Genomic DNA, 19,213 nt, shown 5'->3' on the forward strand with positions numbered 1-19,213 from the left:
TGTTGTAATTAGCAGTCTTCTCTTTTACCATGTTCATTGCTCTAACTTACTGCTCTCAGTAATTTTTCTTTGTTATGACAATAATCTGTTTTCCACTATAGACCATAAATTCTCACACGCAAGAAACCCAGACAAAGTTGGTTTTGTTTTTGTTTGAATATTTACTGTATTCAGAGTTACGTTTTTGAAAGTTGCTTAAAATTAACACTATGAAATTGTCCCTAAAGTAAAATTGGCTGATTTTTTTTTCTGTCAAAATGATCAGGCAAGTTCCTACAAAACCACAGCTTAAGGAAAACATCTTAGCAGAAATATTAGTGTATTACATTGTAATAAACCAGGAAAAAAAAACAGAAAAAGGCAGATAGCAATGCTATTTAGAATATTTGGTTGTTCTTCAGTGAGAACACATGGACACAGGGAGGGGAACGTCACACACCGGGGCCTGTCAGTGAATGGAGGGCAAGGGGAGGGAGAGCATTAGGACAAATACCTAATGCATGCGGGGCTTAAAACCTAGATGACGGGTTGATAGGTACAGCAAACCACCATGCCATATGTATACCTATGCAACAAACCTGCAGGTTCCGCACGTGTATCCCAGAACTTAAAGTAAAATAAAACAAAGTAGAATATTTTGTTGTTGTTGTTGTTTTCATTGAGAAAGCAAAGAGTTAACTCCTTTAGGAAATTAGGCTTATAAATAGGTATTTACAACACAACAAAATAATTTAGCTTAAGATATTTCACATGAACTTAACATATGTATTTTTGCTTTACAAGCTTTAATTCGCAAAGAAGATTTATTTACCATAGCTCCAAACGTCACTCTGATGGGTGAATTTCCTGTAATGTATACACTCCAGAGCCATCCATTTAATTGGCATCTATAGAGAAGTAAGAAGTAAAAGTTTTAAAATTACATTAAAAATTCATTTCTATATGTATTTCCTAAATGTGAGTCTCTAGGCTGGCCTTAATCATATTTTTTTATTATGTGTGTATAGATATAACTATAAATGTTAATTTATAAAATATATAAAGTGAATTAATCTAAAGATGTACTATACTTATTCATTTTTTATTTTATTTATTTTTTGAGACAGGGTCTCACTCTGTCACCCAGGCTAGAGTGCAATGGCACAATCTCAGCTCACTGCAATCTCTGCCTACCAGGCTCAAGTGATCCTCCCACCTTAGCCTCTGAGTAGCAGGGACCACAGGGGTGCGCCACCATGCCTGGCTAATTTTTGCATTTTTTTTTAGAGATGATCATCATGTTGCCCAGGCTGGCCTAGAACTCATGAGCTCAAGTGATCTGCCCGCTTTGACCTCCCAAAATGCTGGGATTACAGGTGTGAGCCACCCTGCTCGGTCATACTTATTTTTTTTTAAAAAAGCTTTATAAACAATTAAAGGTAAAAATAATTAAGTAGGGATAACTTTCTATAGTTCTTTTAACATTCAGTAATTAAGTTGCTAGTAAATATTATGATTTACAATATTAAATCTAAACATCTAATACACATGCTTCTAAAAATGTGTTTAGAGTTTTTTCTCAAAAAATGAGATTTGTTATATTTTCAGTTATCCCTTTTCACCCTCAGACACATTTTGGGCCACCAGTACAATGGACTCTTTCTATACTTGCCCCCTCCCTTCTCCTCTCATATAATTTGGCCACTAAAAGGCCTAAAATCATGAATTCCAAAGTTAGCCTTGCTTTGTTTTCCAGCTTCAAATGACCCTTCTCATCTTGGTTAGCCAGTATTGAAAATATGTACCATTTTCAAAATAGGAACTATATAAAAGAATGTGAAAGGATCAGCACAAATCTATCATCACTACAAGAAAAACAACTCAACCCACATATCCTGCTGATGATGGGTCAGCAGAATGAGTTTCAACTCTGAAGGGCAGCATTATATAGCTGGGAATATAATTAGATTCTATGGAATAAAGATAAACACTTCTACTTTGCAGTTGAAAGCTTAAAACTAAATAGGCCTTTGAAATCATGAGGTTGGCTGCTCACCAAGGTGACACCAAGGTAACTCTATGACAGAATCATGGTATTCAGTGAAAGGGAACAGAAGACACATTGAAAGTAATTTCCCTATGGGCAAGGAGTTAGCAGACTTTACGGACTACGGACGTTGTGTTAAAGAAGTAAGTTGAAATCACAGGTATCTTGATAAAGACTTAATGGTTACCAAGCATTTAAAGCGATAATGAATCTTGCTTTAGACAAATCTTATGTCTCAAATCTTATGTTCTCAAGACAAGTGAAGCCATGTGATTTATAGACTTCAACTTCTGTGCAGTCTTATAGTGAATTTCAATGCTGTGGTCTCAGACTACTGCAATTTGGTAGTAAACAGGCAAAATAGGGTAGTTTTAAAATTTTTTGTGTTATTTTGCCTTGTGATGAAGTTAAGCATTTGGAAACCTATCATTGCAAAATATTTATAATATATATTTGGATGTCCCATATGATAAATAAGGCATATAATAAATATATTTATATGACATGAGAATAACTGGGTTTTTTTGTTGTTGTTGTTAGTGTAAGCGTATAGGTCACCATAGGCCAAGATTGCATTTGCTTATTTCATTTGGGCTGCCTGACCTTAGGTTTCACTAGGTGAAGCTAGAGGGACCTCCATATGAAGTCTAGTCCTAATAGTTTGGCCAAGAAAGTCAAGCTAAAGAGAGGGTTAATGAGGAAATACAAGACATGGGAGTAAGGCATGGATTGAAACCATACAGTGGATGAAACAGTCAGGAACGCCGTTGTCAGGCAGAGGCTGAGGCTAGAGGGTCAGAAAAGGTAGACGAGGCAGTGGCTCTGTTCAGGGTTCTTTGTAGTACCTAAACTTTTCTCTAGTCTATGAGAGAGAATCTATGTTCTCTATAAGAGTTAGTGCTATAGTCTTTAGATCAGTGGGACAATTTCTACAGCCATGTGTTAAAGTTTAATTTCTAGAAGGAAATTAAAGGATCCACCCACTTCCCATCACTGGACCTAACATGAAGGTCACCTGGGTACAGACATGCATCATCTTATTTTAGCTACCTTTGGGAAACGGAAGCTGGTAATATATGGTATATATATGTGTATATATGATATATATAGTGTATATGATATATATACACACACATATATATACCCGGGGCAGGAGAAGAGGCAAATGGTAGAACCAAGGCTTTATAATCTCCTAAGCTTCAGGCTTATTGATTTCTTGTATAAAATATAAGGAGATAAAAGGATATTATACTATATTTTCAAGCAAGATTGCTCTCAAAAAGATACCCACCTTTCCTCCATCAGCATTGTACTCCTTTTCATCTCCTTCCAAGAGTCTGGCTAGCCCAAAATCTGTGATTTTCACATGGTTTGGAGATTTCACTAAGACATTACGGGCTGCCAAATCCCGATGAACGAGTCGTCTTTCTTCCAGGTACATCATTCCCTGAAAAATATCAAGTTCCTTAATGATATTCAGTTAATGCCCAGGTTTTTCCATTTTTCTAAAAAGAAGTTTCTTAGCCTTCAGTTGGAAGTGTGTAATTTTTTAAGTGAAGCCAGAATCCTAGAATATTTTCAAAATTAGAGAAAACCTGATTTTTGGGGAGAGCAAACCACAAACAGCTTTTGGTGTTTTCTCCCTAATGTCCTATGAGACAAATGAATTACTTTCACATGAGCTAAATGTTAGATCATTATTTTTCCAATCGACTTGCTATCCTTTTGCAAACTCTTTCTTTAGTGAGGTGTGCAGGTGTTGTAGTAGATAAGCTAACATATGCTTGGATTGACCCACATATTTGTAATCATTCCTTCTCAATAACTTCTGCTTCACGTCATCTTCCCCCTACACATCCAAACAAATACCTCTATCCATAATTTTTAGAAATACTTCATTTGAAGTTTAATGGTGCCAAAATCACCATTGTAGATTCTATGGAGGCTGAAGAATTATACTATTCTTATTATACTATTATATTATACTAAGAATTATACTATTCTTATTAATTATGCACAGAATGAAGTATATACCCTAGGAGTCTTACAAACCTGTAATTTTTAAGAAGACTTCTATGGTATCAGTAGTCATTATGAGAATCCATAGTGAAATTACATAGTTTGTAATGACACTGAAATTAGCCTTTAATATTTTACCTTTATAAAACATACAGGGAAATTAAAAATAAAATTTGTTGGTGTTTAGCAGCAAGAGACATAGCTGGCTCTACTCACAATACATCCATATATAACAATATATAACATATGTTATGTATTAATATCTATACAAATTCAGAAAAAATAATCCAGAGGAGTAATAATTACTTTATTAATTGTACTTCAGTACTAGGTAAACTAAGAGTTGCTAAACATTATGTTTAACAAAAGAACTTATGTAAAACTAAGGAAATAAACCTGAGGCCGAGATTAGAGTGAATACATTTTTGTTGAAGTGTTAGGGGAAATTCTATATTCGATGATATTTGTGGTAAAATGATCACCATTTAAAAATAGATTAGAATTATTAAAAATGTTGAAGCATACTCTCATGCCAATTGCAAATCAATGCTGTTGGCAGTTAACATTACAACTGCAGGACTTTGAAGGATTAATGGTTTCTAATATCAAAACAAAAGCTGTGGAAAACAGACACATAAATCACACAGGTCAAAAAATTATGAACCGTATACCTGATGTAGTGTAAAGAGAAGATTACTTCAGACAGCATCATGAGCCAAACCCCATATAAAATGCACATTAAACACAACCAGTGGAGATACTGCCTGATATGGTCTAATCAGTCAACAGTTGGGTGACACTGTGTGTATTAGTGTTTTCTGAAATCAACTTACAACCGAGATTTATCGGACTTTTGCCCTCTCTCTTAAACAGTGCTTTGTGTTTGAGTACATTAAATTAGAAATTCCTATAATAAAGTACATCTGAGAATGTACAGCCCTTATATGATGTAAAGGATCAAAAAATAAACAAATAAATGCATTGCCTTGGATATAGAGTATTTTCATATCTTCCCAAGTAATTCTATCCCTTAAGAAATGTTCATGAAACATTCATTATTCTCTTTCTTATCACCTTCATATCAGAACATGGAATATATGTTGGCAACAGGTTAACACGTACTATGTGCTGGACTATTTGCCAGATACTGAGAAGACAAAAAAGATTCAGATAAGGTCTGTATGTTAAAGGAGAACAGAAGCTAATTAATAAAGTGGGCAGATAGGGAATACAAACTTGAATGGACTGATGTGATACATGCAAGGCATTTAAAGAGAACTCTATTCTGAGGCCCTTATGTAGTATAGCCTAGCAAGTATGCATGAGAGGAGAGACTTCAAAGTGGTACCAAGGCCTAAGTAAGGGTTGAATGATGTCTCCCAATTGGACAGAGTAAAACTGCAGGCAAACAGAACAAGCACAGAGGTAGCAGTACCATGGCGTACTTGCACCAAGATATGCAATTCTGTATTTTTAAAGCATAATGTATGAGGGAGGGACAGTGGCGAGCAGTGAAACTGAAAACAAAAGAAGAGGCAGGGTCCAAGAAGGGTCCCTTATATGTCATGGTAAAGAACTTAGACTTTTGTATTTCATGCAGTATACAATTAGGTGATGTGGAAGTTGTTTTAAAAAGGGGAGTGAGGCCGGGCGCGGTGGCTCACGCCTGTAATCCCAGCACTTTGGGAGGCCGAGGTGGGTGGATCACGAGGTCAGGAGAGCGAGACCATCCTGGCTAACATGGTGGAACCCCGTCTCTACTAAAAATACAAAAAATTAGCCAGGTGTGGTGGCGGGCACCTGTAGTCCCAGCTACTTGGGAGGCTGAGGCAGGAGGATGGCATGAACCTGGGAGGCAGAGTTTGCAGTGAGCCAAGATGGCACCACTGCACTCCAGGCTGGGTGACTGAGCAAGACTCTCAAAAAAAAAAAAAAAAGCGGGGAGTGAGAGATTATTGTTGGACTCTTGGAAACACCACTCCGGTGTCAGGACAGAGAATGGATTGGACATCAGTGTAGCTGAAGGCAGGAGCCACTGCCACAATACAGAAGCAAGGTGATGGGAGTGTAAAATAAAGGTTGCAATTTGGCAGTCCATGGACTACGTCCATTTTTCAGATTTTTTTTTTCTTTAGTCCCCACACTGGGTGTGGGTCAGTTATTCTCTTTAGCTGAGACCAACTGTACCCCAATGAGGGCAATCCGACCCAATTTTCCAAGATCCCACCACTCACTATTTCTTCCCAGGAGTTCTGCTTCCATCACTTACAACACTCGTCTGCTCCTACTTGTAAGAGTATGTGAACCTTCAACTAAACTAGGCCAGAAGGAATACTATAAAGAGGATAATATCAAGGAATATTTATAAAATAATCATCCTTAGTATTTGTTTGAACGATGAAGAAAGAGAATACACTGAGAACAATTTTGTTTTTAGAATTTGTAATTTAGGTGGATAATGATCCCTTGAACCAAATATCATTCTAATAAAAATATCATTTTTATATTTCTTAAACTTATGCAGGAAGAGTGATATGTACTTTGCCAATAGGGAACTAAGGCACATTCACCAAAAAATTTAAAACTCTGCTATGATCTGAATGGTTTTATGTCCTTCCTCAAATTCATACGTTGAAATTCTAGCCCCCAAAGTGATGATGTTAGGAGGTGGGGTCTTTGAAAAGTGATTAGTCATGAGAAAGTGATTAAGTCATGAGAATAGAACCTCATGAATGATATTAGCAAACTTATAAAAGAGACCTTTGAGAGAGCTGTTGCTTCTTCAGGCATGTGAGGTTATAGGAGCTATGAACAACTAGGAATCAGGTCCTCAACTAGACACTAAATTTTCTTGCACCATTATCCGGGACTTCCCAGTCTCCAAAACTATGAGAAATACATTTCTGTTTATGGTATTTTGTTATAGCAGTCTGCACAGACTGACACTCTAATGACATACTCTACAATACAAGAAAAATTTCAAAAACTCTGAAAGTTCTTTGAAATTCTATACACAAAGCCTCAGCAAGTGATAGACTATCCTGAAGCTAAATATTATTTTTCCAGAAAAGGTACTTTCTTCAAAATAATGAGAAATCAATTTTAAAAAAACTAGGTGACAGTCTCTAGACAGTTTCCCTCACCCACCTGACCATCACTAAAAGCAATAAGAACGTAAGTATCTATGTCATTACTAAACCATCAAAATACATGTTTATGGTTGCTTTGTAACTATGAAACATCATTATACAGATGCATGCTTTCAAATCATTACTTACTAAAGCCACGTTAGTCCTAGTTTCACACCCTGAGAGTGTTGAATCATCTATCGATTGCTCAAAACAGTTTTCTCTACATCACAGTCATTAAATAGGATTTTCTTACTGGAAGCTGTCATTTGAGTCACACTCGGTGCTAGATTCCTTCAAAATGAAATAACTCTTCAAATTAGAGTGTCAAGCAACTAAGGTGGCAGACAATTATTAGAAATAACAGTGACAAAAACAAACTGGGTGAAGTCCCTGGAAGTTTCAAGATGAACAAATAAAGGTCATTCATTATGATGCTGTGTTACATGGGTAAAGAAACCTCATACTCTGCGCTCTAGCAGTTGCCATATCCATGTCAGGCCAGCTTGAGTAAAGTAAATTGGGAGAAGAATAATACTGACAGCAAACACAGTTGACATTGACCCAGTACTTAGAACACAGTGGTCATTAAAGTAAATGTTGCCACATTGGTTGATTAACTTAATCCTATGAGATGAATACTGTTGACGTATTTTAAATATGACAAAACAAAGGCTAAGCGAAGTCAAGTTACTTGCTCCAAGTTATCTAATCAGGGATCCCCAACCCCTGGGCCATGGAGCAGCACCAGTCTGTGGCCTGTTAGGAACTGGGCTGCACAGCAGGAGGTGAGTGGCAGGCGAGCCAGCATAACTGCCAGAGCTCTGCCTCCTGTCAGATTAGCGGCGGCAGCATTAAATTCTCATAGGAGGCTGAACCCAATTGTGAACTGTGCATGCGAGCGATCTAGATTGTGCACTCCTTATGAGAATCTAACTAATGCCTGATGGTTTGAGGTAGAACAGTTCCATCCCAAAACTATCTCCCCTGCCGGGCCCCCACAAAAACAGTCCCTGGTGCCAAAAAGGCTGGAGACTGCTGATCTAGCTAATGCCTGGTAGAAGTTGGATTGAATCCCTTGCTGTGGGGACTCTAAAGTCTACATTTTTAAGCCTATCTTCTCTCTTAATGGGTCACAGGGTTATGTGGACATGGAGAAATTAATGAAAATAGTGGTCATACAGTATTTTTTTTTTTTTTTTTTTGAGACAAGGTCTAGCTCTGTCATCCAGGCTGGAGTGCGGTGGCATGATCAGGGCTCACTGCAGCCTCAACCTCCTGGCCTCAAGAAATCCTCCTGCCTCAGACTTCCAAAGTGTTGGGATTACAGGCATGAGCCACTGCATCCAGCCACTTGAAGTCATATAGCTTTAAAAGGGACTAGTACTTTGGCAGAAAAAAACTATTATCTGGTGTTCCTGTGAATCTCAGGACATAATGCAAGTGATTGACTTATTTTTTAATTTATATTTTAAACTCAGTTAAATTATAGCATCTTTTTGTAAGTTCGCAGGAATTGGAATTGTGCAAACTAGAGACTGTTCTTATTTTGGTCACAGAGAATGCCAGATGGTAGAGTGGGTATGAGTGTAGATTCTGTGGTCAATTGCCTGTTTCAAACCCCAGCCCTGCCATGTTCTAGCCCTGTCACTCTGAGAAACTTATTTAAATTCTCTGTCATCACCTTCCTCTCCTCATCTCTAAATGGGCATAACAGCACCTATCCTGCAGGTTGTTGTGAGGTAAATTAGCATATGCAAAGCATTTAAATAGCAATTGGCATATAGTAAGTGTAGAACATGAAAACCTTTATTACTGCTCCATGGACAGCTATCAACAATCCTAGAATGCACAAGAATTACTTACCCTCCTTAACTTTAATTGCCTATTTCAGAAAATCTGTGAACCTCAGCTAATATGTCACAGTGGGTGTTTAATAAGTGTTTGCAAATGATGATACATATACTTATAACCTACCCATCGTGATTAATGTGTCAATACAATTTCAGAATTATTACTATTCGAAGTATTATTTTAACAATAATTCACCCGAGGTTGCTGTCATATAAGAAGAAAGAAAAATTAGGAGACATATTAAAAGATTTGGTGCCCTCTATAAATACATCACAGACTCCAGAATTTAGTGAAGATAAAGGTCACGAATAAAATAGATCTAAAAGGTTCAGTGCTGTAGAATGCTTTCTATGGGTTAATAAAATAGATTTTCTATACCAAGATAACTGCCACTTACCACACACCATGGAGGGGAGTTTTTGAAAGAAGTGTTTTAGGGTTATTTTGTCTACTTCATGATCTAAATGCCACAAGTCTGATTTTATCAAAACTATTCAGAATTTACCATCACCTGAACTATTCATAATCTCACCATTTTTCATACTTTCTCTGGAAGCCCTACTGAGTTTTCAAAGAATGCATACTTAGTTCGTGTTTTGCTCATAGCTCTTAAAATGTGTAATCATAGTAAATACAAGTTCACTAGAGAAAGTCAAATTGTATGCTTGATTTTCAGAAATGAACTTTGATATAAAATCCAAGGAAAATTGTATTAGAATTGAACTTAACATTTTAATCTCTGGTTAGAATCAACTCATATAAACTGCTTATGGAAAAGAACAGAGAATGACTTAATTTTAAAATAATGGTATTGACAAAAACCTAGCCATGACCTTCTTTTCAATCTTATGATATGTAAGTCACAACAATCTGGCAAAAAGCATTATTTTTGTTTTAGTTAAATGGAAAATGTATTTTACCCAGCTGCCGGAAGCTAAAGGAAGTCAAGAGAGACTGGACTATTTCTGACAATAAATATTTGCTTCTCACATATTGGCCATGCAACAATTTCATCAAATACATGTGTGGAGCTAAAAATTTCAAGCTGCAGTCAGCTCTCACAGGCACTAATCTCCAGCATTAATCTCTAGAGTTAGCAAGATAGCATTTTTTTTTTTCTGTTTTCATTCTAATAACCTGAAGCTGTCTTAATAGCAGGAAGCTTCAGGAAACCTAACTTCAAATGAAAATATCTCCTTTTTTCTACCTTTCCTTCTAAAAGCAATTCTATCCTTGGGGGAAAAAAGAATCCAACTATAATGCTTACTACAGTTAGGGCTAAAGATATAAGCATGTTCAAGGAAAGAAAGGGATCTTTTTGGATGAAGTAACTGATTTTATCCAAATAGTGCATAAAGGGAATATAAGGGGGCTCAGTAATGGAATCAACTGAGTGACCTTTTTAACCGGCAGAAGCTGGTTCATGGCAGAATAGAAAGAACACAGAGCTGAGTGTTGTGAAACAGAAGTTTTGGACATATTGTTAACTAGGTTTATGACCACAGGTACTCATTTCACCTCTGCTATAAAAGTGATGGATTGGCTGAAATGATCTCTGAGGTTACTGCTAGCTTTAAATTTTTATTCCATGATAGATGACACTGTAAAATATATCTATCTGAAATATTAAATTGTGGGCCAATAATAGACACAGAGAACAGTAAAGAGGTAGAGTAGATGTCCCCCTTCAAATATTTAGTGAGAGTCGTGAATATGTTTTAGTAAAAATTATCTTAGTGCATGCTAATTTTAAAATCCAAAAACACTGGCTACTTACTAGCTATGTGATTTTGGTCAATTTATACAATATTTGTGTTTCACTTTCTTTATTTGTTAAATGGGGGTAATAATAGTATCTACCCTGAGGGTTGTCTTGAGGATTCAATGGCTGAAAATTTAGAAAACACATAAACATTCACTATTATGATACCATGTATTTTTAAAATAAATAAGCACAAATTTATCCTATTAAAAATATAATTTGACCACTTTAAAGAAAAGGCAGCCAATTGAAACACCTGTTGTTTACTCAGCACTGTTAGGTGCAATAGCTTCTCATTCTGCTTGTTCCTGAATGTTCTTCCTGTTATTCTATTCAGAGGAAGAAAAGCAGATTCATACGGCTGTCCTGAGCCAGCATGGAGTAAACACTCATGGTTAATTCTCACACTTCCAACTGCAGCCATGATCTTCAAGAAGCCTGGTTAGGTTGCAGATCTTAAGAAGATTTTGGAATATTAAGGACAACCAAATTTCTGTCATTTTAATAATATATAATAAAAATTATTGTTTGCTATTTATTTGAAATTTATTTGTCACAGATAGTCCCAATAATATATTTGAGTGTGTGTGTGTGTGTGTGCATACACACTTGCATGTAGGGGATGCTGTGGTGTGCTGCCCAGAAACCTCTTTAGGACCTGGACATTCAGCTGGAAGTTTTGGCTATTGATGATTCATCTCATCTTCCTCACTCTTGGGATATTGACACTCCAATGCTCTATCTATGCTGCAAAGAAAAATAGCTACTTCCTGGACAGACTTACAAAATTCTGGTCTTATGGTTCATTTACTCCAACCACAAACATGTATAGCGTGTCAGTTACTGAAGCCAGGCAAATTTCAAGTTGTTGAAGACACAGTGAAATTCACAAATAGTTGGTTTTTAAAGTGCGTCCAAAGGCACCATCCCTTGGGGAATCCAGCAAAATTAAAGAGCCTTGTTTAAAAGCCTTCAACGTTTATTATGTGGAAGGAAGTGTTTTCTCTTCACTGAATTCATAGAGCACCCATTTTCAAGATTACATTCAGTTTTGTGAGTTTCATATATGGCTTGTAGTCTACTGAGTATAGTTTTATGTATATGGTCATAGAGCATAATGGTTAAGATCTTTGCTTTTGGAATCAAGCTGCCTGCAAGACAAATCTTAGTTCTGGTAAGTTTTGTCATGCACTACGTATCACCTTTGGACAAGTTATTTTACCTCTCTGTACATCAATTTCCTTGTCTTAAAATAGGAGTACTAGTAGTAATACAGGTTTCATTGGGTTCTTCTCAGTTCCCATATACAGAGGATTTAGAACAGTCACTGACTAATTAATAAATGCAATTTAAAATCTGCAATCTTTATGATGGAATGTGGTAAAGCAAACCTGCCACATTTAGGCTAAGCCCCAGATGGTGGTATTAGTCTCCCAGGAGTAGAGAAGGGGAAGACCATTTACAGATTCCTGTGGCCGACAGAGATAACAGAATTTTTTCCATTCTTGCTCCTTACATTTTCTTCAGAAGTTTCATTTACCACTCATGGCAAGCTTTTAAAACATCCATTTGAAGAACAGCCTCCTTGGGGCTTGAAAGCCTTCTTAAGAAAACCAAAAAATAAATAAATGAAATCAAAAACAAAAAAGTAAATTAAACAGCATGTGTGAAAAGCCTCTGCTTTCTCACTACGTTGTGAGTAAAAAGCTCATCTGCCTGCATCAAGAGAATATCAAGCATGCTACAGTTTTTCTCCCATTGATCCCTTGCCAATATGATTACAATAGGAGAAGCAAATCATGTAGTGTCCGAACTCTCGCAGGGAGGTGTACTTAAAGTGGATTACTTCTACTCCTTAGGCAGCCGATCAATAAAGATGTGGTTTGCAATGAGAATGGAGATGTCTGTGGGCTGTAGTAGTTATCCTCTGCGTCTCTTTAGAAATTAATTAAAAATCAATGAAGTGTGCAACCTATTAATACAGCAACCTCTAGATTAATAGAAGCTGAGCCTTTCTCTGAGCATACGTATTGTGCAAATGCATTCAGAGACTACAGAAAGGTGGTTGAATGTCTGACACCTTAGTAATAATTGAGCAGAAACAGATCATTCCTAGTATTTTGTGGTTTCACAGAATTGCATGCTACTGGTGGAAAACCATAAAGCTTAGGGATAGGGATATGTATATACAATTTTCCTTCTTAAGCTGATTATATCAAATTTTATGAGGTATCCTTATTACAAAGCAAAACTTCTGCCATCATATAGACCTAAATAATTTCAATAACTATTTTCTTAAGTGTGGTTTACTTATCTATATGTCTAGGCGGTTGAGTTTATTTATAACTGCTGAATATTTTTATGTAAGTATCTTTGCATTAAAAATGTGAAATTCCTAGAGCACTAAAGGCTCTTATGCAACTTGAGTATCCACATAAGGGGTTGAAAAGTGTGTCATTCAATTCAGTTCTGCCTTGTCTCATTTGGCGGGCAATGGGCTTGGCCCCACTATGCAAATATCTGCCCAACACATGTAAAACTCACAAAAGTGGCACCTACATACTTCCTTCTGGAAGTCACCCAGCCACTTCCAAACTTCCTGATCCTGCCCCATGCCCTCCTTCCTCAGGCTTGCTCCTCTCAAAATCCTCAGAAGGATTTGTACCATGGCTTCTGTTTTCATCTAAATCCCTTACTGTTGATTTGGATGCCCATTTTGACACACATCCTTGTTTCCACCTTTGCATTCTTCCTCAGAATTCCAGGGCTTTGTTTCCATCTAGTTCCTGCATAAAGACTAAGAGAAAGAGATTCCTGCTTTGCACCTTGGCTCATTTTCTAGCCTAATATTACCATGGAAGTACCAGATATCATCACATTACTTAAAATGTGAATCATCTGTCTTTAATTATTAAAACTGTCAAGAAATTGTCCTGGGAGAGTCTGCTGTCATTACAGGCTTCAGGACACATGTGATGGTATAGTAATAAACAAATTTCTCTGTTTCGTGGCCCAACCTGCTTGGAGAGCGCCTGTAGCTCCTTGCCTCTAAGAAGACTTTTGCAGATATTTCTAGGGTTTGTCAGGAGCCTCATAGATGCTCATGGATAATCTTTCTTGTTTTTTGTTTGTTTGTTTGTTTTTCAGGACTCTTCACTGATATCTGCAGTTGTTGAACCCACAGTTGAAGCTCCTGTGGAAATGCTGGTATCTTTCCTGGGGCTGCTATCTCTTGATGCTCCAGAAGCTGCAGCTTATAATGTTTCAAACCATTGCAATGATGCCCTTCCATCCTCCTCACCATGTCAGTGCTCTGCTGTCTTCCACACAGCCCTAGGGAGGAGTTCTACCCTCTTCTGAACTTTGTGCCTTATTTTGTCCTCAGCTGTATTAGTAGCTATTCTTGAGTCCCTAGTAACAGTCTCCTTAAAAATCTTCAGTAACTTTAGATACTCATTCCATAAAGCCTCAGATCTAGTCCAAGAGGTAGCCGTGGGAAATTGACATATTTCTCTTTGCTTAAGTCTCCTCTTTTTAACCATGTGCATTTGCCATCATTTCCTCATTCTCCTTTACCCTTCAACAGACATGCACACATATCATGTATATACACTGAACCACGTTTTCACTCAGGTAGCCAAAAAAGCCCACAAGCAACTTGACTCTGCTTGGCCCTCCAGCTTCTTTTCTTGGAATTCTTCACCTTGAACTCTATGGCCAAGCAAAGCTGAAAACCCTCTAATTTCTTTTGCCTTTATACTTACTATTTCCTTTATCTGGAACACCCCCTCACCATACACTGCTACACTCTTCCTACCGTGCTACAGACACACGCTTGGTCAAATTTAATGTTTCTTAGATCACAAATTAGATGTCATTTCCTCCACAAGATCTTCCCCAACTCCTAAATAGATTGGGTCACTCTATAACATAATGATAATGTCCAACTTTATCTATATCTATAGACAGATATCTATCCATCCATCCATCCATCCATCCATCCATCCGTTCATCCAACCATCCATCTGGAGCTAAACCTTGAGATTATCAAGCATTATTTTAAAAAAGCTTTTTAGATTTACAGCTAAATCAAAGTTATTTTATGATCAGAAAGAACATAAACTTGTATGCTCAGACTTTATAAATGCTATATAACAAATTACCCAACGCTAACAGTTTCATGTAGAGAGTAGATAAAGCACAAAGCTGAAATATATATGTGTGTATAAACACACACACACACGTATATATGTGTGTGTTATATATGTATGTATATACCTGTACATATGTATATGTGTGTATATATATATTGAGATTTATATATATACATATGTGTATATATATATATGAATCTCAATAGAGCACTCATCTATTGACTTGATTAATTTGTCAAACTATTTTTAAGAGAATTAAACACTAAAATGAGTAATGGAAGTAGAAAGCTGTATTTTTTCGGCTTGTTCAAGTCCGAAAAATAAAGATTTTTTTTTATCTTCTATTCTTCACTTCAAACCCTTACGGACTGTTGAGTGCCTGGAACTGTGAATGGCGTGTTCCTATGGAGATGACATAACTCATTTTGACCCTCCTCACATTTACCAGTTTCATCAGATCAACAGACATGTTTTCGGACAGTCAATAAATAGTAGTCGATTGATTGATTTCCTCCTCTCCCTACTCCATTTATTCATCCTCACTCTTTCTACTGCCTGTGGACCAAGAGGTTTGGAAAGAAGAAATTCCCAGCAGTAATAAATATACTTGCAAACATAACCTCATAACAATTAAAAATAAACGAAGAGGAAAAGGTATAATAAATTTTAATATTATTGGCAATAATTTTCTATTGCTAATGATGATTTTTATTACATTATCCCTTTGCTTTTTATTTTTTAGTATTAAACATCTGTTAATTTTCAGGCTTACTTGCATATATGTTGCAAATTGCTTGCTGAATATTTTTAATTCTGGAATACTATTTCGGCTTTGGGCTAAATGCTATCGGTTTTCCCACAATTGTTAGGAAATTAGGGTATTGTTCATGCACACTGACAATGTGAAATTTGAAAGCTGACCTCTTCTTTTGGTCTCCTCTCCAGTTCAACAGATTTATGTAGTTAATATCTCATATGAAAGGAGGTTAAAAGCACATATCATAAAAACGGTTCTAAAGGGTCATTTTTAACCCATTCCTGTTTATCATTGACATCTGGAGGAGTGGAGTGCAGGAATGAAGAGTGATTTCTGGGACAAGACTTCCCAAGGTTCATTATCAGCTCTGCCACTAACTATATGCAGCCATAGGCATGTTAGACATGTTAGTTACTCAGTCTGCCAATATCTTCATCTATACAATGGCAATAATAATAATACTTATCTCATAAGGTTGTTGTGAGAATTAAGCGGATGACTATATGTAAAATTCTTAGAACAGTTCAGAGTAAACACTCAATGTTATTAGTATTACGTCCTTTGTCCAGCACCTTGCATTACAGATGATTCTCATTTTCAAAGGTTTACTTTTTAAGTAACTTGAAATTCCCTCAGATTCTAAGTATAAAACACTTAGAATTCTAAGTATAAAATACTTAGAATCCCAAAGATCTATTTTATTTTAAGTATCTATTTTATTCTAAGTATAAAATACTTAGAATCCCAAAGATCATCTATCAACTGCCAACCACATCCTGATAATGCTGTCTTTCCTATAATGGTTTAGTTTCAGCACCATTACCATCTTTAAAGTTTGTGGGGGGTTTTTTGTATACTTTCATTTCTGTGTATAATTATCTGTATAACACTTCACTTTAACGTTTAAAAGATAATAGGGTGGAAAATGGAAATGATAAAAAAATATTCTCATATAGTAATATAATTAAGAAGAATTTAAAAATCACTAAAAAGACTAAAATTGGCTTATCTTTAGCCTCCACTGGACACTCATTGAACTTTAGCTGGGTGACTATATATTCATTAGAACAAAATTTAAGTACTTGGAGAAAAGCTGTAAATATATAACTGTAAATGAGGTTTAAAGGTAAAACAAAATTAAATATTTTGTGTTACTCTTAAGTTATCTATAATTGAATCTCACTTATAACATGTAAATCTACCATTCACATTTTTAAAATTTTACTTTTGCCTCTTAGAAATACATTACAAATGAAAATCAGGGACACCTTATATTTGTGTATAGGTATGCATATTCCATTAGGTTTTCAGCTATTTAAAGTTACAGGAGGAAAGACAAATTTTCTCTTGATCACTTTCTAGCTTATTGCATACATAATATACATTGTATATACAACTCACTCTCTATGTAGTTGAAAAGGATAAAGTTTCCTTGTTTCTCTAAACAATCTTTTATTGAATAGAAATTATGTGCTGGGCACTCTGCTAATTGTTTTACGTGTAATGATATGTTATTTCCTTCAAGCTGTTCATTGTCTGCTGTGAGATACATACATGGACACAAACAGATTACGTAAAGGATGTGTTCAGAAAGTACAGAAAAAGGGAAATGTAGCATATTCTGTGTTGATTACAAAAAAACTAACAAAAGGGTGGAATTTGAGCTTGATATTGAATGAAAATTAAATATTTAAATTTTTGGATAAAATACAGTAAGAACATTCTAGACATAATAAAAAGCATGTAAAAAGGATAGCGTTCTAAAAGGTAATGGTATATTTAGAAAAAATGACAACTTCTTTGAGGACAGGATCTAAATTGTCAATGGCTAAAAGCGCCAAAATTAAGTGTCTAACTTAATTGTGATTACCTAACATGACGTGCACAGCAGTTACTAAAAGCCTTGATAAAACAAATTGACTTGATCAGATTTGGCAGTTGTGTGGAGGACAAACAAGGGTAAAGCACATTAGAAAGAATCAAGGAGATCGGGATACTATAATACTAGTTCCAATAGCAATGGTTGAGTGTTTGACTATGACAGTAACTTGGAGAATTAAGTTTAGGTTAGAGCAGCAGACAGATATGGGAGCTTATCAATGAGGTTAAACCATAAGAGAGCATGAGATAACTCAGATACTTTCTTCCAGGGAAAACACCGTTGTTAAATAAGTGAGTGCCAGAAAGGAATCCCAGAAAAAGTGACCAAAAGTAATGACCAGATTTATAGGAGAAGAACAAAGACAGAGTGTTATTTCTTGTGGAGTTGGAGAGGAAATGAGAGAATTTTAAGAAGGTAAAATTAGTGACAGTATCAAATACAATAGGGACGTAAAAAAAGATAACAGAAGGCGGACCTTCGAATTTGGAAACGGGAATATTAGCAACCTGGTGAGTCACTAGATTGCAGTGGACTCAAGAGTGAGCAAGGATTTGAAGAATGGTGGTCCGCAGAACAACAAAAAATTAGGCTCTTAAAAATAAATGAATACATAGGCTGTCACTTGAAAGAGGAAGTCACAAGTTTGGGATTGTTTATTCCTCCACCCCCAGAGAATTGAAATATTTATATGATGCATGGGAGGAGCCAGTGAGTCAGGAGAGATTGATGATACAGGTTGAGAAGAAATGATGGAGAAGTGTTCCAGCAGCAGAGATGGGATCAAATGTTCATGTAAGGAGGCAGGCTTTGTAAAGGAAGAGACATTTCCTCTGAGATAGCAACAAAGGAAACGTTGGAACCTGGAAGAGAACAAGATGGGGGGAGCTAATGTTTTCATACCAGTATTTTTCTTGGTAAATTGGGAAGCACTAACATAAGTTGAGGATGAGAGGAAAGATGGGGTAGAGTGAATAGTTTTGAAGTGGCCAAAGGAGGACCATTGGTCTGATTTCACTCTGTGCACCAGCACAGCAGGTGTCCATGTAGAGTGGGTAAGAAAGCTCACAGAAGATCAGGGTAAAGATTGCCAAAGAATACTGAGGCACAATATAAGATAAAAACCATAACTTTGTAATTGCATCACCTGGCTGGAGTATTCTATTGTCCTCAGAAGCACAGAAACAGAGAAATTGGATATTTGGGGTCACCTAGAGAAGATACTAGCAGGTAAGTGAGACAGGAGGACAGAGACAAGGAAAAATGAACAAAAATAACTTTGTAGAAATACAAGAATGCTATTTGAAAGTGTCATGTATAAGAGTTTTATTTTTAAGAGTTATATATATAAAGTCTTTTTAAAAACTCAGAATGGCATTGGACATTAGTATGAAGTTTGAAGTTAGTTTCTTCTTCAAAGGCTTCCTTACTATTACCAACAAATGCATGGGACCTGAAAAATTTATCTCATCTAAACATTTAAAAAATAAAATCAGTTACTCCAGAACCAGATTTTTAAAACTTAATTTTAAGCTTAATATTAAAATCTAAAAGTATCAGATAACTTTACAGAATCAGATAAAAAAGTGTATTCTAAAACAATGTGACTGAATTAGGTTTTTTTTTAAAGCAAA

At 36.1% G+C, this 19,213-nt stretch overlaps 1 protein-coding gene across 4 annotated transcripts in view; it reads right to left on the reverse strand.

Moving 5' to 3' along the window:
* Nucleotides 1-19,213, reverse strand: part of ERBB4 (erb-b2 receptor tyrosine kinase 4) — a 1,171,999-nt gene that overhangs the window by 51,404 nt on the left and 1,101,382 nt on the right. For all 4 annotated transcript variants that reach the window (XM_054477568.2, XM_054477569.2, XM_063647921.1 and 1 more), the window contains exons 21-22: nucleotides 3,318-3,473; nucleotides 812-887 (exon numbers count right to left, since the gene is read on the reverse strand). In XM_054477568.2, coding sequence (XP_054333543.1) covers nucleotides 812-887; nucleotides 3,318-3,473 — 232 coding nt within the window. The remainder of the gene's footprint in view (nucleotides 1-811; nucleotides 888-3,317; nucleotides 3,474-19,213) is intronic.

This window comes from Pongo pygmaeus, chromosome 11 (genome assembly GCF_028885625.2).
Source record: "Pongo pygmaeus isolate AG05252 chromosome 11, NHGRI_mPonPyg2-v2.0_pri, whole genome shotgun sequence".
In the NCBI taxonomy this organism is placed as follows: Eukaryota; Metazoa; Chordata; class Mammalia; order Primates; family Hominidae; genus Pongo; species Pongo pygmaeus.